Raw genomic sequence first — 24288 nt, 5'->3', positions numbered from 1 at the left:
CATGGAAGAACTCCAAAACCCACACCAATTGCTTCCATGAAAACAGCAAAAAACACTTCCTCTTTGTTGAGCTGAAAGCACAGGGTTAGTGCAAGCCAAGTAAGGATTCAAATGCCTGAAGATGCACTTTAGAAAATATTTCACACAATGTTTCCCAAGGTAGGGCTCTGGAAAGCAAAGCACAAAGCTGCTCATCTGAAGACAGGTGTTAGTGAACCAAAAACCAGGATAAGGGCAATGAGGATGAAATTCATGTGAAATAGCTTGGATTCCAAAGTAGCACAAGGCAGAAAGTGTGGCTGGGAACACAGTACTAGAGGCAAGTCATGAGTTAATGCCTCAGATTACATTTTAGAGCAGACCCCAAATGACAGCTATCAACTTATTAGGACAGGATCAAACTTACAGCATTTGACATAGATTTGAGACAGACACAGACAGCCAGTGTCCACATTGCTCCTCTCCTGCTACCATTCACTGAGTACATAACAACCTTTAATTATGTCTAGGTTTCATTTCTCCAAGCAGGGCTGTGTGCTACCAAGTGCAGACATGCACAATACAAACACTAGAGGGGAATCTTCACTCAGCTGCTCAAATACCTTACACCAAAGAATATTTTAAGACATCTGAGAGGCACCAGTGGTTTTTTTAATATAACATCCTACAATTGCTGCACACAAAGCTGTCGAGGCATAAAATATTGCATTAATCCTTCAACAGCCCTATCCAAATTAGGCCAGTAAGAATCAATTAAAAAAACTAATCAAAGTAGACCTTTATTCTGCAGAAAATTTTAAAAGTCAAGCACACAAGATCAGTGTAAACATGTTCTTTAATACCACTGAAGATAAATTTAGCAATCCAAGTCTTAGGTGGGTATCAAATAAATAATCCTTTTGAAAAAGTGTTTGCATATCAAGGGAGCTCTCAAGGCAGCAGAGCACAGTTTGTAATTCCTCCCTGCTAACACCCCCTCACCAAGAGAATGTACAGTAGGCAGTGCACACTGGAAAAACAATCACGACACAAGGGCACACTGGCCAGCTTCCATGGAACCTCTGGGTAGGATTTCAGCAAGGGGGGAGAAGTAAATGGAGACATGCACTGCCCTTTAAAGCACCAATCTTTCTCCACAGCCTTTTCACCAACGTAACACAAATGGCAAGAGAATTCATGTTTGCTTCCAAAATCCACTCAGCTCAAAGATTAACAGAGCACTGACAGAGAATTATTCTTCAAACTGACACTCCAGCACAATGCATCATCCTCCTCCCAGCCGGGCTCTGCTCCTACTCTCACCTTGAAATTCCTCTACAATCATGGCAGAAGGAACCCACAAAGCTAAAGACAGGTAAGAATTGTTATTTCTTGCATATCCTGGCCCAGTGTACTGAAATGGAGCAAGATGTGACAGGTCTCAAGGTGTAGGGTTACCCAGGAAAATATCTGGTGTCCTATGTCACTCAAAAAAAACCTTCCAAAAGTCAAAATGCTTCCTCAAATCGTAGATTTGTCTTCATTAAACAATAATTCTCCTGTAAAAATATGCCTGATGTGATATTTCTCACATCAGAACAAGAAGATTAAACAATCCAGAAAGAACAAGAAAAAAGAAATCAATTATAAATATGCCACAAAAATATTTGCAAGACAGTTACTGCAAAATTGTTTTCTTTCACTTTCATCAAAATATTTCCTCTCTGTACATACAGGCTGGGCAGTCTTCCACTCTCTGTCCTCTAGTTCAACATGCACAGAGAATTGTTTCTTCTCCATTTCTAACACACCTGAAAAAGGTTCTGTTTTGAGTCAATTACAAAAAAAACCTGTACTATGTAATACTGCTGTGTATGCTTGTGTACCTACTGAATAAATATTGCAGGAGTTAAAGGATTGTTTCACTGCTAGCTGGGCTTTGGCAAACCAGGAGTGGGCTGACATAATTTGTATGCTTCACATTTCTGAGTGGAGGATGCTGCAACATTTAACAGATACAGAATAAAATAAACCTTAGATCTAAAACTGTCAGTACACAGGATTCCCAAGTTGTTCTGAACACGGGAGCAGGGTAATCAGTTTTCCAGGAAAGCCACATAGTCAGTCAATCTGGCCAACTGCTGCTCATTGGGAATTGGTGGGACTGGAGCAGGTTCTATAAAGATAAAACAAATAGATCATTAATGAAATTTAGAGAGCAAATCCATCAGCAGTACCATCCACCTCAACAGTAAGGGGAAAAAAATTAAATGTATCTGACTTTCAACAGCCTTCTGGGGGTGGAACTTAACTGTATCTCCTCCCTACACAGCTCCAGCTGACATAATTCCTGTTATCTGCACCATTCCAAGAGTTACTAACCACAAAAACTACTGCAACAAGTTCCACTTGTCAGCAGCCTCCAGAATTGCTTTGCACACACTGGAGTCTGAGTAATGAGGGCTGACAGTATTCTGCCTTGAGAAAAAAAGCTCCTGGAGCTCTCTGGCTGCTCCTTTCCTTGCAAGCTGCTGTTCTGAAGAATGGCAAACAAACAAACAGATCTAGTGGGTGATCAGACCAACAGAGCACACAGGAGCTCTGCTATGGAAGTGGAATCAGGAATCTCAGGCACTGCTTCCAACATGAGGGAGGGAGAAGACAGGGAGAAGAACATTCACATAGCACCTAGCTGAGGTGGGCTGCTGTTTTTTATTTTGGAGGGGCCAGGGAGAACATTCACTTCTCTAAGGCTCAATTCCCACTCAGTGGTGCTGGTAACACCGTTTTTCCAAGTTTACCTAAACCCATTATATAGAAAGAAAAATACCTGATGAAGGAATAAATCTGTTAAAGGAAGCTTCCAGCACACCTGGAGAAAAACATATGAAATTAGCCCAGTGGAACAGTTTTCAACAGTTCTATGCAAAAAAACATGGATCAAAAGCTAATTAAAATTAAACCTGTTTATTCATCACACTTGATTTATATCCAAAAACCAGAATATCCAAGGCTTAGCTGCTTCAAAGGAGCCTCTTTCTTTTGTCTGACTAGTAGTTCTTGCACTCACTTTTGGAAAAAGAACCACATATAAATAATTCCCAGTTTTTTTAAGCTCTGCATATTTTACAACCAGTTCATAAAAACTTTACCTGATCACATATAAAATCTCAGGGCTCTGGTTGGATCTGTGCCTCGTAGTGGTAAATTTCAACACCTGGCACCTGTTTATTATGGGCTCTGAACTCCCAAAAACTCTGCCCATACAAACATTTCTTAGTCTAACAAATCCTGGCCTTCTGGATATGCTGTTATTTGGCTCCTTCTGCCAGAGCAGCACAGAGCAATTGAAAAGCAGTTGTTTCATCCTGTTTTTATAACTTAATATTTATTTTTGCCTCAGCCAGCCAGATACAGCTTTTTAAAAAAAGAAAAAAAGCCAAGTATTTCTGCAGATCAAGCTTTGGAGGAACAGACAATCTGTTATCAACACCATGAAAGTGAAGAAAATAAGATTCTAATTTTAATTTTAAAGCAAAGGAAATTATACCAACAAGTGGAGCTCCTCAGAACACAAAGATTCACTAAATCCCTGCCTAAAGAAGTTCTAATTCTCCTGAAGGAAAAAAAAAAAATCTCCAGTTCAAGATGGTCTATTTCTATTCTTCTATATTAGGTTAAGACATGTCATTTGAGGTCATCCAGTTTATGTTCCACAGAGGCAGAGCCAGCAGCAGAGGAGGAGAGGGAGCAATCACAGCACATCCTGTCTGCTTTTGTTTAAACAAGTCCACGTGAGCATGTAGCTTAATCCAAACTACTTGATAAGTCCAAACCCACCTCTTTGTACTTCCCCATGTTTTATACGTGCTCCACGTTTATGAGCAGTGTGAGAGTCCAAAAAGCATCTAACAGAATCCAGTGCAAAGCTGTCATTAAAAACTTAGCACCCAATTCCTAGAAAATGCTGAATGGTTCATGAAGGAACAGCTCCACCTACCCGGCTTTTTCGGCATCACCATGCGAGCTGCAAAGTCTGCTTGCCAGCCCTGCTCTAGCACACCTGGAAAGGCATTGGGGCATTTGTAAGACACAGAAGGGGAGAATAAACAGTGATAATTAACAGCAACAATTTAAAATTAAAAAAAAAAAAATCGAACCATTATCCAGAAGCAGGATTTTCTTTTCTCTAATCACTGCCCAATCACTTAACAGCGTCAGAATTTGCAGATATAGTTTTATTAATCATCACTTGGAGCTGTCTGAGCTCATCATCAGTATGAAAATTACCCAGGGAATAATGCCAAGTACCTTTCACAGCTTCTTCCACAGGAAGGCCAACAAAGGCTGCAAAATCATCTGCAACTATTGAGGTGTAAGCCTGGGAAACCAGTCCAAAGGCTCGTCTCCTGGTTGCATCTAGGGAGAGAGGAACACAGGACATAAGAGACTCATCTCCAGAGCTGGGAAACTTGAGAACTTTTCCTCAATTCCATCACCTCTGGAAAAGCACCAGCAGCCTGCAAGTGAGCACCTCAGGAGTTCACCCTCCCTTCCCACAGTTCAGTCAGCAGCAAGAGACAACAAACTGCTCTCTCTCAGGACAAACCCCCTCAGAGCCCACACTGAACCTCCAAATGCAGCCTGCAGCATCCTGTGCTCTCCACAGCACATGAAACACCTCAGGGAACTCTGCACCTGAGGGCATTCTCTGTTTGCAATATGCCAGCAATTAGTTAACAATTAATGGCATCTGAAAAGCAGTTGTATGGAGAATTTCTAACTGCAAAACACCTCTTTTTTGCAGTCTGCACTGCCCTCTAGGAGCAAGAATTTGAATGTTACCATTACACAGGGTGGAAAACATTTCACAAAAAAACCTTCCTGAACGTGCTACAAGGTTCTGAAGTGCCAAGCCAAGTTCCCTGAATCCCTGGTTGGAAGTCTGATAAAACTGGGTCTGTTTTGCTCTCACAGAACAAACCACATGGTTTATGAAATTCCAGTGTCAAAGAAAAGTAAAAACCTTTTAGTAAAACCTACAAAAACTTTGCAGCAGTTTTCCAGACCATTTCTGATTTTTCACAATTAACAATTTGTCTGTTTGTGTTGGAGCAGACAAAAACAATTCCAGGCAATTATTTGTACCTCTGAGTGCTTCCATGATTGGCTGGATAGTCTCAGACCACTGATGGGCACTGATTGCTGTGTAGATTCCTGGGAAGTCCCTCTGCCAGATTCTTTGTCCCACTGACCAAACTGCACCAAGTTCAGCATTTGCCTGTTGTGACCAAAAAACCCCCCCAGTGTTAATCCAGAAGAAAACCCTCTACACTGATCAGATGTTTAAACCCATTTCCACCCCCAGATTTTCAGAGAACATTGCTGTGCAACAAAAACAGCACATTTCTGAGTTAAATTTGGCCCAGTACTTACAGATTTGATAGCAGGAGGGATTCTTTTCCAGAGATAACGTGCATTGTTCCTTAAAAAAACAAAGCCCAAAAAAGTTAAAAACATTTCCTAGTCACCAAATGCTGCAAAGAGACACCACAAGGTTTGTTCAGATGGTGCATTGAACACTCTCAGTGCTTTAAAAATATTCTTTCTAGGAAGGACTATTGGATACTGAAGTGGGAAAACAGAGCTGCTCTCCAGCAGACAACACTGGACTGCCATAACAACAAACAGTTCATTAATTGCCTCATTTAAAACCAGACTGGGAAAGCAACTCCTCCCTAAAACCCCAAGTTCAGTCCATCAAACCCACACAGGGACATGGAATAACCCCCCAGACCAAATTCCTGGGATCTCTGCTTCCTGCAGATTTAGCTCCTTCAAGCCAACAGTATCCCTCATTTTTAACATGAGCAGTCCAGAGCTATTCTGCTGGAATTTAAACACAAGGGACAGTCCTGAATCCAACCCAAAACAAATGCAGCCCTGAACAGCTACAAAACAAAACACTGAAGTGTTTCACACTCCCCAAAGGAGCCAACTTCACCACTTAAGGAACTTGATTCCCACATTTTCCCACAGTTCCAAAGGGTGGGGAAGAGCAAGGAAAGGAGAACAGTTTTCCTGTCAGATCAAGGGGTGAAAGAGACTCAATCCCCAGAAATATTCTCATTTCTTTGCAAACACAGCATTTTTATTAATCACACAGCCCATTCCCAACGTGCTGGTGACAAACCCAGTGTCACAGGCTGGGACAAGCCACTTACATGTCATTGTGCAACAGGTACAGAGCCAGCAGCTGGCCATAAACCAGGGGTGTGGCAATTCCTCCAGGGGCCTGAAAACAAACAGATTCTTGGCTTACAGATTTTAAAGAGGGCTGTGACACAAAGGGCAGCAGGAAGCCAAGTTTTATGTAAAGTGAACGCTCCAAAACAACGGATATTGTGGGAGGTTTTTTTTTGGGTTTTTTTCACATCACATAATAGTGCAATTTATTTGGGGGGGGGGGGCGGAATAAAGTAAGGCTACATCTTCCATTACTCTTTTCTTATGCTCATGAGGGTGGCATCTGCTGAAAGTGAAATTAAATCGCCCCTGACTTCATTTACCTTCAGCTGAACTTCAGCTCAGGCCACTCCACCCCAGCAAAGCTTCTCTGCCCCTCTCGAAAACCCCAAGCTCAGCGTCAGCCCCTGCCACACTCGAGCAGAGCCCCAAAATCTCACAAGGAGGAAACAAACGAGTGATATAAAATAAAATAAAAAAACTGTAGAATTTTGAAAGCCTGCAATAACTTGAAAGCTGCAAAGATTTCTAATAAGGCCTTTTCTTAAGGGATAACAGGGCGCAAAACAGCACGGCGGGAGCTTCCAGTGAAAGCTGCCGCAATAAAACTCGATCTAAGGGTAATTCCCCAAGTTTGGCTCAGGCTCCCCTTCCCTGACCAATATTTCGATTTTGTCACCCACACAAACCACTCCCCTCACGCCTCCTCTGAAACGACAAGAATAATTATAGGAAATACCCATTTATCTGTAGCCTGCGAGTTTCTGCAGGGCTCTCCGGCGAGCCCAAGGGGCAAGTTAAACACTGACCCCTCCCGCTCACACCCACGCCCACACACCCGCCCCACCTCACGCGCGCACACGCAGACCCCTCCCGCCCCGCGGCACCTCCAGCTCCTGCGTCTCGCATTGCTCCAGGAGCCGCCTGAAGCTCACGGAGCTCTCGGCCATCACCGCCACCGGCATCTTCCCTCACGGCGCCGCCCGCCCGCATCAGGCGCCCGCGCTCTGACCTCACGTCCGGCGCCGCCATTTCCCCTTCGGCGCTTTCCGCCCGCCTCTCTGTGCTCCTGGAGGATCTGGGGGCGTGGCCAAGGCCGCCTCTCTGTGCTCCTGGAGGATCTGGGGGCGTGGCCAAGGCCGCCTCTCTGTGCTCCTGGAGGATCTGGGGGCGTGGCCAAGGCCGGGGGCGTGGACACCGCCCGTGAGGGGCTGAGGGCGGCGCGCGCTTTTTGAGGGTGGCGGTGATGGAAGCGCCTTTCAATCCCTCTATTTTCTTCGTCATAAGCAAAGTTTCGGCCTCATAAAAAGCCCTGAGTGTACTCGGCGTGCAGGCACGTTCGGTTTTCTCTCCGTGTTTGTCGCGTGTCGCGGGATGCGTGAGACGGGCGCCCTCCATCCCTTATTGCGCATTGCATGTGCCATAAGGGATGTCCTTTAGGGACAAGAAGTGCCTTTGCAGCTCTGCTCCAGTTTCTGGTGGGCTGTAGAAGTAGTTTTACCCAGTTTAGCTGGGTTTCTTTATCTTTGTTCTCTGTCAAATCCCCTGCCTGCAGAGAAACGAGACAGCTCATAGGATCATGGAATATCCTGAGCTGACCCGCAAGGATCAAGTCCAAACCTCGGACCTGCACAGGCACCCCAACAATCCCACTCTTTGCATCCCTGAGAGCATTGTCCAAATGCGACCATTCCCTGGGGAGCCTGTTCAGAGCTCGCCCTTCGCCCAGCACCCAGCCTAAACCTCCCCTGGCACAGCTCCGATAAATATTCAATATATATCCAGCCCCTGTATCCCTGCTTCTATCCTGTAAAAGAGCCCACAATACGCCAAAACTGCATTGAACAGCGCAGGTGCTATTTTAGAGGCGGGACCAGCCCTCGGCCGTGTCCTTCCCGTGGCTCCCCATCCCCAGTGAGGTCCCATCCGGCACCAGGACCACCCAGAATTTTCCCAGAATTAGGCTCAGGAGCCCTGTTTATGGCTTGGATTGGGGTTGGGCATGTTTACAGCCCAGTTTGAGGCGTAGCAAGTGATGGGAAATGGCGAGATTATCTCCAAATCGATGTCATTACTGGGGCCGCAGATGTAAATTCTTATTTTCAGGGTGAAATCAACCCGAGGGGCTCATTTTCTGCAAAAGTTTGCTTTTAAAAATCACCCCTCAAACCATTTTTGGAGCTTTCCCGTGCTCAAGAGCTGGGTTTTTGCTGGGTGCAAAACTCGTGCGTTCTCCACACTTTTGGGGCGGAATAAACCCAAGAGTGGTGTAAATCCTGATGCCTTCGCCATGGACTCCCCCTGCTCCGGGGGAGCTTTGGCGGCGGAAAAACAAACCTATGGTGTGTCCGTGTGCTGGCTTTGGGATTCCCCCGAGGCACAGCATCTTGGAGAAGGGCTCCAGGCGGTGGCAGTGCCGCTCCGCCGGCTCGGGCATCACTTTTCCAAGGAAAAGTCCCCGCCAGCCGCTTCGATCCCCACCGCCCTTTGTTGCCGCCAGCTCTGCGCCGGCGTCGCTTTGACATTGGGACATCTGAGAGGAGCGCTGTCCTCACCTTTTGCCCCCATTCCCAATTATCTCGCCTTTTCGGGAGGCGAGGAGGGGAGCAAAGCGGACGGCAGCTTGTGATGATGCCGGTGGGGGAAGCTTCGCTCAGAGCATCCCGGATTGCCGCCGGGAACTCTTTGGTTTGGGAAGGATTCTTCTCCCGGGGGGCGTTGCAATCCCACATCCCGATGCCATCCTCCTTCCTGGTGGGTCCAGGGGGGAAGGCATGAGCTGATCGCTGGCACTGCTGGCTGTGTTGGGCCTGGGCAGAATCGCAGCTCCTCATTATGCTCCTGCTCCCTGCAGGGAGATCATTTCGTTTTGGGGGAAAAAAATCCCGTAAAAATGGAATGGTGGAGAGGTTTCCTCAAGAGGGCACTAGCTGCAAGAGAAACTGCCTAAAAATCCAAGGAAGCTGGGCATCCAAACATCCCACTGTCCTTCTCACTTGAGAGATTCTTTCTATGTGGTGGAAATTCGGCTTTTAAAAAAATATTTAGTTTTACTTTTCTTTTTTTTTTTTTTTTAATTTTTTTTCTTTTTTTATTTTTTGGAACAATAGAGGAAGCTTTTGCAAGCATGTGCTGCATCCTCCCCTGTCTTTCTTCCCCAGTTTTCCAAAGCTGTTGAAGACTCTGCTAACATTTCCAGGGAGGAAACATGCCAGAAAGAAATACACTTCTTTTCGAGTTACCAAGATACAATGCAGCAAATTTGTTGTATTTTCAGGGTTGTTATAAATCTGAGAGGTTTGGAAGAAGTTCCTGGGGTTGTTTGGAGCCTGGCCTCAGCAAGGTGGCATCATCCAGAATATCTGGACAGTGATGGAGACTGCCTGAGCCAGCATCCCAGAAAACCACAGGGTCATTTATTTCACTCAGGAGTTTCTCCTCAATTCAGACACCGAAAGAAGAGGCCAGACTCATAAAACAGCTGAGCACGTTGGAAAATCTATCCCATTGGCAAAGCTAACCACGTTAAATTAACGGGAGGGCTCCTTGACTTGACAGCATCCTGATTTTTCTTTGGCCCACAGGCTCGGAAAGCACTTAAAGACATGGCTGCCAGCTGCTGCAGAATTGTAAAGTAAATTTAATGTGATTTTTATTCAGCTCCTGGTGATGATGGCAGGAAAATCGCAGCAACCCGGTTGTGCTTTGCATGAATTTTAAAGCAGGGAGGGAAATGGATCCCAGTTCTGCCATCCTGGACAGTCCAAGCAGCTTTCAAAGCAATACCAAGGCATTTCTGAGAAAAATTAGCAGAGATTTGGTGACAGGGATTCATTTTCCCAGTCGTTTCCATGTGCTGCTGCCTGTGATCTGGAGGTACCCTCTGGAAAGATGATTGCAAGTGGTTTCCCTTTCTCATCTGCTTGCAAAGCTTTGTAAGGGAACAAAAGACTCATGATGGGGAAATTAAGATGCAACAGGGCGATATGGAACAATAGGACAGTAATTTGATGTGAAAGTTAAAGAGAATGGTGCTAAAGGGTCACGCTGAACCTCTCCACACCCTTCCCATTCCCTCAACAGCCTGATTGGCACTAGCTGGGCTGATCTGAGAAAAAGCTGGACCCAAACACATTATTTCCTTCCATGACATCAAAGGGAAAACGCCTCGTTTTTAGGAGCTGAGCCCATCAAAGGAAACAGTGAGCAGCCAATGGGAAATCATCATTGCTTTTGCCCCAAACAAGCTTTGTAATCTATTGCATTTCCAGAGGGGCGTTGGTTTAAACTCCAATAAACAAGAAGCTAGCTGGGATACTGCGTTTTCCCTTTTTCTTTTTTTTTTTTTTTTTTTCGTGCCCTCATCCTTGAATTTTCAGCTCAAACCAGATGTGTCACTTCTACAGGTTTATCCTCCAGCATGGTGGTATAAATACCTGGCACAGGGTGCCCAAAGAAGCTGTGACTGCCCCTGGATTCCTGGGAGTGTCCAAGGCCAGATTTGGATGGGGCTTGGAGCACCCTGGGGTAATGGAAGGTGTCCCTGCCCATGGCAGGGGATGGGAATTGGATGGGCTTTAAGGTTCCTTCCAAACCATCCCATAATTCTGTGATTCTACAAAATAAAGGCAAAAACACCCCTAAATCAGAGAGGCTGATGAGCTTGGAGGATGTGCAGAAGACCAAAAAGCGACCAGAGTGGCAGTAAGTGATGAGGGTTGTCCACCCTGCTGCTCCGGAGCAAATCTGCCCCAGAGCCGAGATCTGGGGGTGGCTGAGCTCCTTTCTGCCCACCCTGGACACCTCCATCCCCCTCCTCTTGTCTTCCCTGTGAGTAATCAGGAGCAATGGCTTCTGCCGGAGACTCTGGAGACAAAGGTTGCCCTTTCTTAACCAGCCAAGGGGATAAGAGACCCTCTGTGTATTTAACCTAAACTTTGTTTTTATGACTTTCCAGGCTTGTCTGTGCATTTTCCTGTTTTTGCTTTGTTCTCCGGGATCCTCAGCCAAGTTTCTGTCCCCTCCTTGGCTCCTGGGCCAGCAGTTCTTGCTCTCCACATATTTTATTCTTCTGTGGCAAAGAGCTTTGGTACCTTTGAACAACGTAGCAGCTCTTCTCTTGATTGTTCCCTCAAGCACGGGCTGATTGGGGGATGGAGGGATCCTGCTCCAGCTGAGGCATTTGAGGAATGGAGCAGGTGGGTCCCATGTCCAACAGGGATTTTCAGGAGGTATGAACTGGGGAGGGTCTCTAGTGCAGTAAGGAGCATTTGAGGGATGGAGTGAGTAATCCCCGGTCCAGCTGGGGCATTTGCAGGATGGAGCATCCCTGAGCAGGAGCCCCTCTGCAGCCAGTGCCCTTCTCAGCAGGATGGGAAGCACAGGGCTCACAGGGCTTCCTCCTTTGGCCTCCCAGGTTGTGCTGGGGCTGGCGGGGGGAGCTCCTCTCCTGTGCCAGGGAGGCAGAGGCTCCTGCAGAAACCTCCCTGCGCGGCTCAGCATCCCTCCTTTCAACAGGAGCGCGACGCATCGCCGTGTCTCCCGGGGCACGCTTTTAAATCCGCTAATCTCCCGTGATGGCACGCGTGTTAAAAAACACCTGTCCCTCGCCAAAGCCACCGGGACAGCGGGCGAGTGCTCGGGCGAGCGCAATAAAAGCCGCAATCAGAAAGGCGGGCTTTGATCTCCGGGAGGGAAGGAGTTCAGGCTGCTGCGCCGAGACCTCTCCCGCAGCCACTCTTGTACTTTATAACATCCAAACAAAGAGGATCTTGTGTCTGCAGCTCCTCGTTCCGCTCCTTGTTCCCAGCCCGCGGCCACCTGTCCCTCCCCGCCGCCCCAGCGCGCTCCCGTCCCGTCCCTGCCGCCGGGGTCCCTTCCCGATCCCTTCCCCGGCGCTGGGACACAAATCGGATTTCACGGCCCCGACGGGCTTTGGCTCGCCCATCACTGCAAGTGCCCGTCGCAATGGCCTCTTTGTCCCGCCAACAGCCTGCCAACAGCTGGGCTCTCCATCCAGCTGTGCCGGGATGCAGGGAGGGAGCCGGGATGCAGCACGGGACCCCTGTGTCCCCCCTCCAAAGAGGGGACACTTCCAGTTCTGCGTGGGGTGAGGAATCCCTGCGCATCCTCTCTGCATCCCACACAAGCATCCTGGCCCAGAGGCTGAGGATTGTAGCCAGGCAGGTTGGCCACTTCTCCAGGTAACCAGTGACAACAGGGAACGGCCTCAAGCTGTTCCAGAGGAGGTTCAGGTTGGACATCAGGAGGAATATCATTGTGAAAAGGGTGGTCAGGCAGTGGAAGGGACTGCCCATGGAGGTGCTGGAATGCCCATCTGTGTTGGGTTGATGTGGCCAGCAATGTGTGTTCTGACCCCATCTGTTGAGCCGGGTGGGGCAGTGACCCTGATGTCCTGGCACATATTATCTGCTAATGGGCCAGCTTTAAAACAGCTGGGGCAATCATCTTTATCTTTCCACAGCCCATCCTCCCTCCAGGAAGATATCATCTGCTGCTGGCCCATTCAGTGCCACTGTGTGACTGATAAAATTACATCATCCCACTGGGAGATGCTCCAGCCAGGGGAGCAGCCAAGCCTTTCCTACCCAGATAAAAACTGAGATTTTGAACAGCAAAATACTTTCTTTCCACTGGATTCCAGAGGAAAGCCAGACCTTCCCACATCATCCCTGGACCTTCAGAGGAAAACTGCACCTTCTACAGGAGCACTGCTCCAGCTGAACCACATCTGTCCCTGCAGGAGGATGCAGCCACCATTGAATGGGACTGCTGCCAACACCCTGACTGACTGACAGGTGTCAGCTTGGATTCTGACTCTGTCAGTGTTTGGGGATTGTTCTTTCTAATACTGCATTCTATTTTAATTTTCCTGGTTAAAATGGTTATTTCTAATTCCCATATCTTTGCCTGAGAGACCCTTAATTTCAAAATTATAATAATTTGGAGGGATGGGCTTTACATTCTCAATTTCAAAGAGAAGCTTCTGCCTTTATGGGCAGACACCTGTCCTTCAAACCAGGACACCATCCCTGGAGGTGTCCAAGGAATGCCTGGATGTGGCACTCAGTGCTCTGGGCTGGGTGACAAAGCAGGGATCGGTCACAGGATGGACTTTTCCAGCCTTAATGATTCTGTGAAGCTCCTTCTGAGGAGATACTTTGGTGAGACTAGAAGAGGAAATGTGTTGCTTCTTTGCTCTTTGATTTCCAAGGAATGGCTCAAATCTGCATGGTATAAAGCAGAAAATTCCAGAATAACTCCCAGGGTTTATTGGAATCATTAGCCCAGATCCTGGATCTCTCTGAATTTGGAAGGAGCCAGTGCAATGCTGCACCCCACACATTGCTATAAATTCTCATAGAATCACAGAACCCTAAATGGATCTCTGTCAGCAGGATGGCAAGGAGGGAAGTTCTTCAAAAACAAAGTTAAAAACCCCTTCCGGATTTTTGCCGCATTTTTCCCATAATTCCCGGAATAAGGCGGGTCTGAAAAGGAAGAGAAGTGGATATAAAAGAAGAGGAGGGGGGAAAAACAAGTTGGAAAAGCAATCAAGGATGCCACACAGAATAAATATGTCATGGCACAGGCAGGCACACCCCAGGCTATCTGAGCCCTTGGGATGGAGGGGTCGCTTCCCATGGTTTGGTGTCTTCCTACACTGGGAGAGGATGTTCCCAGTGCCCCACTCCCCAAGGAATTTCAAAGTGCCCACACCCCTTGATAATTTTGCAGGGTCTTTTCTTCCAGCTTGGTTATGCTTGGTGGGAAGTGCTGATATTCCTGCTATTCCAGACTGTGCTGGTCACGAGAGGGTCCTACTCTGGTCCCTTGCTGGTGGGGGTCTGTCACCTCCAGGGGGAAGTTGGGATGGGGATCAAACAAGTGGCAGGGAAGGGTTGTGGCCAGTAGGATCTGGAAGCTACCCTCTCTCAGTTTGGTCTCCAAAATTCGCTCCAGACCTCATTTCCCAGGTAAAACCCTCAAATCCATTCTCTTCCCCTCCTCTGCCACTTTTATTTCCATGGAAAACCCCGAAGAAAGGAAATCCAAGAAAGAAAGGGACAAATACCTTCCACTAATGGGAAAAAACATGTTTTTCACCATGATCCAACAGGATTTTCACTGGGCTCCTGGGTGCAGAAGGGTGGGATCTCTTCCTCACACATCCCAGCCATCCTCCCTTGCCTGAGGCAATGGTCCTCGCTGGCTGTGAGAGGAGAGCAAAAGTTTTTCATTAGAGACAGTTCAGATTCATAACAAACTTCATACATTTTTCTAAGTATTTTGTATCTCAGGGAGTGAAAACTCACTCTGGAAGAGGTTTTGTTTAGCTGAAAAGCAACTTTTCCATCAACCCCAGCAGGTCTTTGCCTGTTAAAAGGAATGGGGTGTGAGACAAAACTCCTCCTGACCTGCTCAGCTCTGGGGTTGTATTTTGGGTGCTCAGCTGGGAATTTTTCCTTGTTTTCTGCAATATCTTTTACAGTATCTTAGGCAAGTGCAAATCTGCCCCTCAAAACTGGAAATATTTGCATGTACCTTTATCTCTGGCACAATCAGATTTCACTCCTTTGTTATTTCTCCTGGGAAGGATGGGATGGCCAGTTGGCCCTTGGTGAGACCATGATTTTATGGAAAATGATGTTTTCTCAGGAAAGAAAAGATGAAGGAGAGCAAAAGGAAAAGGTGGAGTCCATGAGCTGGGCAGACTCTCTGGCAGAACCAGGATGTGGCTCCACAAACTTGAAGCACCAGGGCAAAGGGGAATGGCTTCCCACTGCCTGAAAACAGGGTTAGGTGGGATATTGGGAAGGAATTGTTCCCTGTGAGTGTGGGGAGGCTCTGGAATGGAATTCCCAGAGCAGCTGTGGCTGCCCCTGGATCCCTGGAAGTGTCCAAGGCTGGGATGGACAGGGCTTGGAGCAACCTGGGCTAGTGGAAGGCGTCCCTGCCTGTGGCAGGGGTGGCACTGGGTGATCGTTAAGGTCCCTTCCAATCTGAACCAGTCTGGGATTCTATGAAGTTGCTGGGACTGTGGGAACACCCCTTGATGCAGGAGCATCCTTGGTGCTGACAATGCACAGCCATCCCTTCACTTCCTTCTGATATTTTCTCCAGAACTTAGGTTTTTTTGCAGGATTTTGTGGCATTGAATGCAGCACAATTTTAATGATCAGTAATCAATAAATAATCTCCTTTCTGCACAGTTCCTACATGGACTGAGCATCATCAGATGCATCAATGGAGTAAGGTGAGGATGAGGAACAAAGGGATTTAGAAGGAGATTAATAAAGGTCCAAGAGTGTGCTCCTCATCATTAGACAGATGTGAAGCTGCTGTGGCTGCAGGAGCTGTTTGCAGACAGCTGGGCAAGGGGCACTGTGAGTAATTCCCTTTGCACATCTGCCTGTGGCTCAGAAAGTCTAACACTGGCAGAACCAGCTGAAAAAGAATCCCTGGAACACTGAGTAAAAGCTTGCCAGGCAATTAGCATGGCTCGTACACATTTCAAGATGAGTCCCCATCCCACTCTCCTCCCTCTCCACACCCTTTCCTTTGCAGTTCCCAGCACTTCAATGCTCTGAATGGGGACTTTTTCCCATCAAAAGATGAGCTGAAACTGCCTTGCAAGTGCTTCCACCCTTCCCAGAGGGCTGGGGGCAGGGGGACACAGCATGCCCCACTGCTTAGAGGGTCCCCTCTGGGAGCTCCTCTCCAGGGGGATATTTTGGGATGCACCCAGCACCTCCATATTTCACATCCCTATTTAATTTAAGCAGCAGAGCTGTTTATTCTGTAAGAACACTGTGCTTTTATTAGCCAGTTATTTCCAGTAGGAGGCATTCCCCAACTCAGGAATGCTGGAGACCATAGGACAAAGCTATTTCTTTTGGAGCCTGCTCCAATTTACACTCACCATGGAGGAGGGATCCCTAAAAAGGCTGGGGAGCAGAGCAGGGCCAGCAAGAGGGATCTGGCAACACAGCCTTTGTAAGATGCTGTGCTTCACTCCCTATAAACATGGGCTGGGAGCAAATCTGATTTAGGGGGAGGTTTTTTTCTAAGGAACATCCCATGGGTGAGAGCCAGCTGGGAGGCACAGAGCCAACCAGTGGTCCCCATCACCTTCCTCCCATAGGATGTGCAGAGCTGGGGGCAAAGAGGTGCAGGTATCTCTCAGTAATGGGCATCTCTCATGAGGGATCTGGGTGAAAAACGTTGAAAACATTGGCTTGGGGCTGGGAAAAAAGTGTTGATCCCATGTTTGGGTTGGTTTGGCACTGCAGGACACCAGGTGTGCTGTGCCTCAGTTTCCCCCTCTGCAAATGCTCGTGGTTTGCACTGCAGACAAAACTCCTCACCAACATCATCAGCTCCATCAGAAACTTCCCACTGCTTCATCCCATCCACACAGACTCGCAATTTGCTTTTATGAGGACAGAGCAAGATTTAGGAATTGGTTTACGAGATGCATTTCCCTCTGTGGCACCCCAAAGGTCTCTTAAGGAACCCTGGAACACCAAACATATGGATGCAGCAGCAAAAAATATGAAACAACAGTACTTTCATTGTTTTGTGGCCTTTTATAATCCATCCAACGATTTTTAAATAAACTGGATGGAAAATAATGGAAATTCCAGGCCCCGGAACCCATTATTCCCACATGCCAAGCCTGATGCCTCTAATTGTAACAAGGATTCCAAAGTTAATGAAATTCCTGCCTGAACAAACTTTTGTCCTGCTGTTTAGGAAAACGGCTTGTGCATCATAAAAGCAACATCACTCAAGCTGTTAAAATGCCGTCTGTGGGAAGGAAGGCAGAGGAGCAGGAGGAATATATTTGTTAAATTCCATAGAACCAGCAATATACATTTAAAATATATCCAGTATATGCCTAAAAATTATCTTGATTAGGTTATTGGAGGTTGTGGGCTTGAAAGCACGAGGGTGAGTTGATCAACTGCTGTGCCAGCACTTGAGGTCTCCAATTTAAATTCATCTCCAAATTTTCAGTGATTTTCATACAAAACATCCATCCATCACCCCACCACGCCTGGAAAAGCTCCATTCCTAGAGCAGTTTTCTGGAAAAAAAGTGTTCTGTTGACATCCAAATGAGTAAATGACCACATCCCTTCAAAGCCCCCAAAGGAGCATTGGTTTTGGTTTTTTTTTCAAGAACACGTTTCAGATGACAGCATCTCCCTTGCTTCTAAAATTCCTGATGATCTTCCCATTGTGATGAAAGATCTGTTTTGCATGAGAGGAGCTTTTGCTGGAAGAAACAAGTTCTTCCAGCCGGCCCTAATTAAGTTTGCTTTGTCCTTTTGAAGCACATTTCTAGAGCTGGGTTTTCACAGCCCTTGTGTCTGCCCCAGCTGCCCTCCAAAGGGCTGGAAAACACCCTTGGAAAGCTGGAGTGCACTGATGGCTTTTGGAAGCCCTGCTAGGGAATATATATTGATTATTGCCATTTCATCCTGTTCTTTTCTCCATCTCTGGAAGTGTTCCAGGCCAGGTTGGACAGGGCTTGGAGAAACCTGATCTAGCACAAAGTGTCTCTGCCATAGAACAAGAGGAGCTTTGAGGTCCCTTCCACCCCAAACCATCCTGGGATTCTATTACACAATCCCAACAGATTTTCCAAAGGACTCACTGGCACAATGAGCCTTCACCTGCAGGGAAAGGGCACAGCAGGAGATGGAAATCACCTGGATTTAAGCACATGCCCAACCCTTAATGAAGCACAATGTTTGCCCCTTTACAAACACCCCCAAAACCTGGCTGTCACCCACCCCTCCACCTTCCCTGGGAAACCTCTGTGGCTTTTGGGAGGAAAACCATTTTCCCTGGAGAATGCCTTTCTGCATTTGAGGAAAAGGCAGAGAAAGCATTTTGGACTGAAGGTCTCTTGGAAGAAATCACTGTTTCTCCTGCTGCTCCACTGACATAAGCCTGGAGGGTTTGCTGTGTATTTCCCCCTGAATTTCATTGGAGTTGTCACTCCCAAGCCCATACCTTGGAAGATTCCAGCACTGCCCAGCCCCAGTGCTGGGTTTTTGAGGTCCCTGGGTGCCCCAGCAATGCCCCATTACTCTTCACACCCATCCTGCAGCTTGAAAAATATGAGCTGCTAAACACAGGCAGATGGGAAAACACCAGGAGGAGGGTGGGCAGTTGATGTCTTTAACACCTGCAGAGGCTTCAGCCTGGAGGCCAGGTCGGGACATGGACACCTTGTGCCATTCCCAGGTGGAGAGAGGATGGAGTGTGCCTGAGATTCCAGCACAGCCATCTCCCAACAAGTCCTGCTCCCTGTGCAGGCGTCTCTCCAGCACATCATCATTTCAGCCACGGCTTAAGGCATGGGCAGGTCTTTTTACCATCTGCTCCCTGTCAGCCTCTGAAACTACCTGAGGCTGACATGCAGCAGAGCTCCTTGGAGAATAATCTTAAAAGGCACAGGAAGGTCTCTCAGATGATGGGAGATCACAGAATCACAGAATGGTTTGCGTTGGAGGGGCCTTAAAGCCCATCCAGCCTCACCCCCTTCCACTAGGCCAGGTTGCTCCATGCTCTGTCCAGCCTGGCCTGGGACACTTCCAGGGATCCAGGGGCAGCCACAGCTTCTCTGGGCACCCTGTGCCAGGGCCTGCCCACCCTCACAGGGAAGAATTTCTTTCCAACATCTGAACATTTCTCTTCTCTATACTCTGTGCCTTTCAAAAATTCTCTCCATCTTCCAGCACCAGCCAGCCAATCACAATGACTGAATGTATCTTTGAACTTCAGGTTCTCCTTGTTGCAAACACACCTTGACACATCTTCTTCCTTCACAGAAAAGGTTCTTTGAACAACAGTTGGTTTGAATGCAGAGAAGAGACACTTTTTTAGGGGCATGTGTTATTTAAGAATATTTCACTAGAGCATTGCAGCAAATAGAGACCTCGTTGAAAATGGAAATACTCATAGGAAAGAGTGACTCCATATGAGTTTTAAGTTTCAAATTTCACAAAATGTTTTGCTATAACATGGAAACCTATGGGCTTTAATAACAAATCCTGGCAGACTTTCCATATCTGATCAGAGCTGCCAGAAATGCAGTGAAGAAAGCAAAAGCAGAATGCACGTGTACAAAAAAAGCATCAGCAGCATTGAAGGACAGCAGTTTGGATGTTGCTGTAAGTCTGTTTCAGCCCAGGGTATATGCAAAAAACCTGTGTAAGACACTAGGGGACATCTGGAAGAAGTTCTTGGGTGAGCAGTTGGTTCTCCCTGTGTCCTACCCTGCAGGAGTGGGCTGAACCATTACCCAGACAGCACATTGCTGTGTTCTCCTAGGAGGGACTGGCAGGGCGGCTGGCTTGGCAAAAAAGCAAACAATCCCAAACAAACCCAAAAGATAAGCTTTTCTATTAAGTGTCAATTTTTTGTAATTGACTCTCAGTGGACCATATGAAGGCAAATGAGTTGCTGTTTGAGATGGGAAGCAGATTTCCAAATATTTGCATATCCTAGGGTCATGCCAATTGACTTGGAAAGTTTATAATTTATTTTTAACTACTTGTGTTGAGCAAAGGGAAGTAACGTGCATTCCTGGTTTCCTGAATTCAGGGATATTAAATGCCAGATCCTTCTGGGCCTTCACAGCAAAGATCCTCAGCTTTGGGATGCCTAGGGAGTGTGACACAACTGGGTGTAAATGAAGTCAGAGAACAGGTTAAGCTTTAAGAATCAAGATGCTCCCAGTTAATTTCAAGGCAGAAATGTGGATACCTCTCTCGTGAATGTGTTCTCATCTAATCAAAGTACAAGACTGGGAAGAAAGGGAGGATTTAGCAGTAGGAATCCGATTTGGTTTTGCCATGTGAGCCTTTTGTTACAGAACTGATGCCTGGAAAGGATAAATGAAAGAAATAAACAGTGCTGAATTGTGACCAGCATCCTTGTGTGAGCCCCTCAAAGCTGAGGTTGGTGTAAAAGTATGCAATGAGAATCCACATGATGAGATAAGAAGATAGATCAGAGACTGCACCAAGACCCAGATTTGGCCTCTGATCCCCAAGGAAGGACACACTTGTGTCTCAGCTGTTTGATGGGTATTTGAGGTATGAAATACGCTTTATCCCTTTCTTTTCAAGTAGCACTGAGCCTATGTCAGGTAGCACATGCCAGCTCTGAGAGCTATCCTGAGCTTTACAAAGTGAGGGTGATGATGACAACACACTGTGCTTTCCTATGCTAATTGGTATCTGTGTTTAGACTGAGTTTATGACTTAACATCTGGGACTTGAGTACCACACATAAGGAAAGTCTCACTCCATGAGTCACACCTACAGCAAAGCAAAGGGAAGTGTATTTAGTTCAAACAATTTACTGGAATTCCAACTTGTGTGTGTTGCACTTTGAGCCTGGCACTGGGGCTGCCCTGCCCTTAAAAGAATTAATACTTGGAAACAACTGATGCCTAAAAGTATTTATACTTTTAAAAATTACTTGGCTGCATAAGTATTAATTGCTTCCAGGTATTTAATGCTTAATGCTGTTTCTGTGGTAAATCACTACCATAGAATGGTAGCCTTCAAGCCCACAAAATGGGCTGAGCCTTGATCTGATGGGTCAGCAGTGCTGAAGAAGTAGCAGATGCTGAGTAAAAGTAGGGACTCCTGTGGCTGAGGTTCAGGGCTGGAGGGAAGCTCTTGGAGGAGCTCTGTGAGGAGATGGTCCAGGTTCACAAGCTCAGGCTTTGCTGCTATAAGCTCTTGCTTTGCTCTTGCTGGAGGCCATTCCCTAGCAGTGCATGGCCCTCCATTGTTCCTAGATCAAGTCGCATGGACCTGTGGCCACAAGTCTGTCCCATGTCCATCTGACAGCAGGAAAGGGCAGGGACACGCTGCTTCCAGCACGTCTTGGCTGCTCCTTCACAGTGCTGCACCATAATGAGAGACACGGAGCAGCTTTTCCTCCCAGTTATCCCTATTCTCTGCACTTGCCATTGCCTCTACCTTGATGTTCACTGGGGAAATTCCCTGTTTGTGGTCAAGCATTGCCGTGCTCAGCAGGCACCCAGCTGTGTTTGGACATGAGCTGCCACAGCCAGGCACGCAGCAACTGGAGCACAAAATGTCAGGCTGGGCAGAGTCTTTATTTCCAGAACTCAAGAGTGTCAGAAAAGCACAGGAAAGCGTGATAGTCTGTGTGTACAATCCAGTTGTCCTGGGAAACTGAGCTGCTGATGGTGTTGTGGTTCTCCTGCCAATCTCTTCCACGAAAAAATTCATTGCCAGAAGGATCAACATCATCTGACAGGCAGCAAGTGTTGCTAGCAGTTGCTCCAGGTGCTCCTGCCAACAGCCCCTGTAGGAAGGAGCACAGCCCCCAGTGGACGTGGGCTTGGCTCCCTCTGGCACAGAAGCCCCCGGGGCACAGGTCTCTGGGGCAGGAGCCAGGCACCAGCACTGCCAGGGCTCGGGGGGGTGGCAGATCTGCTTGGGCAAGGACTCTGCCACACCTGCTGATTTCAGTGCTCGCAGGGCCCAGGGGTCAGAGCAGCATTTGTGCCCTGGCCCACACGATCCTTGACCGTGTCACAGCTGTGGGTTTAGGATGGCCACCAGCCAGGACGTGTCCCAAGGAGGCCGAGCCAGCTTCTGTGCAAGGCCCCGTGCCCTTCCCGCTGGGGCTGCGTCGGAGCCCTGGGGGCTCCTTCTGCTGCCCTGAGCCCGCAGAGCAGGGCAGCAATTGCTGATGGTTTGAGCTGTTCCTAAAGATCCTGTCGGGCTGTCTTCGACACTTGGCGTGAGGGATTCCTTCCATCATGGACCACTTTGGGTGGGCTGGGGGCAGCCCCAGGGAGGTGGCAGCGTGCAAGGGCCCTTTGTGACACGGTGCAGCATGGTCACCATGGCATGGATCAGGACAGGGTGTCAAAGGACCCTTTGTGACGTGTGGTGATATAAGAGCCGACGGTGACACGGCCACGGCACAGTGCTCGGAGCACGCGACGGGACAGGACGGGACAGAGCGGTGCCGTGAGGAGCCCCGCACAGCGCACTCGTTCCTGTCCGACCCGGAGCTTCTCTGAGTGCTACTCCTGCAGGTGACCTTGAGGCCAGACCACAGCACGTGGTGACGTGGCCTACCCAAGGTTTCTCTTTTGCAGGTGCCCTTGAGGACTCGTTGACCCGGAGCTTTGCTGAAGCATCTGTCTGAAGGTGCCGAGAGACAGACTCTGGCATGGCAGGTAGATTGCACAACCTTTTCAAAATTTTCAGAAGGAAAAAGAAGAAAGGGTCGGAAGCAGCCCCAGCAGAGCAGCTTGAAGACCCAGGAGCCAATACAGCCAATGCAGGATGGTGAGTGGCAGAGGCAGGGTACTGGGTTATTGACTGCCTGCCATCTTGGCCCCATCCCCTGGGGACATGCCCAGGGGCAGGACAGAAGAGGGGCCGGGCAGACACCCCACAGTGCCCGTGCTCCATCCCCTGGGGCATCCCGGGGCTGTCCCTGCCTGGGGAGCGCAGGGCTGGGCTCTGTTCTCCGGCCTTCTTCCTGCAGCCCCTCAGCTCTGGCTGTGCTCGCTCTTTGCCAGGTGCAGCCATGGACAGCACACACGAGCAGGACCCCACCCGGGGGCCGCTTCCACAGAGCACTGAAGGTACCTGCAGCCATCCCCACCTGGGCTGGGCCTGCTGTCACTGCTCAGCCCAGCACAGTGCTTGGAGCACTCCATGGAACTTGCCGCTCCTCCCTGTCCTTTGTTCTCCTGCAGATGTTGCGGAAGTTTGTGCCTGTCCGACGTAGAAAGGCCAGCACAGGAACGGAGGGCACAGCTGAGCCTGATGTCAGCACAGAGCCTGATATCAGCCCAGATACACCTGAGCACTCAGAAGATTCTGACACTGCAAGGAGTGATGACAGGGCAGAGGCTGACATGGCAGCAACTGAGGACGTGGCCATGACATTTGATGACATTGAAGAGACTCAGGACATCACAATGCTGATACCACTCCCACTACCCACTCCGACTCCCACTGCCGCTCCCACCTGCCGCTCCACTACCACTCCCACTCCCACTCCCACTCCACCCACTCCCCACTACCACTCCCACTTCCACTACGACTCCCACTTCCACTTCCACTCCCACTCCCACCCTGTTTCATGCTTCCCCACTACCAGTGTGAATCATTCTCCCACTACGGAATTTTTTGAGGACAGAGAATTTTTCTTCTCAGCTGCAGGTAAGCAGCCTGGGCCATGGCTGGAGGGCTCCATGATCACCTGGGCCCTTGAAGGCTCAGCTGCTGTTCCCCCTTCAGACTTTGAAGACATTAAAGTACAGCGGGAAGGGAATCTGGGAAGTTGCTCCTTGGACAGTGCTCCAAGTCTTCCCCACATCAATCCAGGTGCCAGCCATGGTAAAAAACATTCACCAGAGACTGATGTCCCGTGTAATTGTGGATACCAGGCTGCAAATTGCTATTCTGAGGCTGGCTGGAGAATACCCTGCTGACTGTGGTGCTGACCCTCCTGCGCTGTGCCCCAACGTGTGGACAGGTACAGGTGGCCCTTGAGAGCTCAGGGCTCAGCAGCCTTTAGGGCCCATTGCCCTGTACAGCCTGTCCAATGAGGGCCTGCCAGACTGGTGGAGAGGTTCCAGGACCCTCAGGCCCCTCTGCTAACTGAGCCTGCTGCCACTGCCAGGCTCCCTCCCTGCCCCTCAGGGCACTGGGGCTTCACAGCTGCACAGGGCATGGTACTGTCACTGAGACCCCCCTGACACTGAGCTTCGATCCCACAGAGCTGCTGCAATGATGTGGAGAGTCATAGCATCCTCGGACCAACAGTGGGAATGTGTTGGCAACTCTGCTCTGTGTCATGGAGACTGGCCTCTGCACAGCATGTGCACCTCTGATGGAGACAATGAATGTTTTTTTGCCCTGGCTGTGAGTTTCTGGAACTGGCCCTTGCTCACCCCCAGGTCACCTCTCCAGCAGCTTTCCATCCTCTCAGTGCCTCAGGCACTGGGCTCAAACCT

General features: G+C 48.5%; 1 protein-coding gene across 1 annotated transcript; it reads right to left on the bottom strand.

Annotated features, from left to right (window-relative positions):
- Window positions 1-817: 817 nt before the first annotated feature.
- Window positions 818-7257, bottom strand: LOC306804459 (COP9 signalosome complex subunit 8). The gene is made up of 8 exons (XM_079311051.1): window positions 7113-7257; window positions 6204-6274; window positions 5416-5464; window positions 5128-5260; window positions 4291-4398; window positions 3980-4042; window positions 2810-2851; window positions 818-2155 (listed from the first exon to the last, which is right to left on the bottom strand). The coding sequence occupies exons 1-8, from the start codon at window positions 7188-7190 to the stop codon at window positions 2076-2078; spliced, it is 624 nt and encodes a 207-aa protein (XP_079167177.1). The 5' UTR covers window positions 7191-7257; the 3' UTR covers window positions 818-2075.
- Window positions 7258-24288: the final 17031 nt, after the last annotated feature.

This window comes from Erithacus rubecula (assembly GCF_903797595.1).
Source record: "Erithacus rubecula genome assembly, chromosome: 8".
NCBI lineage: Eukaryota > Metazoa > Chordata > Aves > Passeriformes > Muscicapidae > Erithacus > Erithacus rubecula.
The sequence above is the reverse complement of the archived record's forward strand: the minus strand, read 5'-3'. Positions and strand labels throughout refer to the sequence as shown.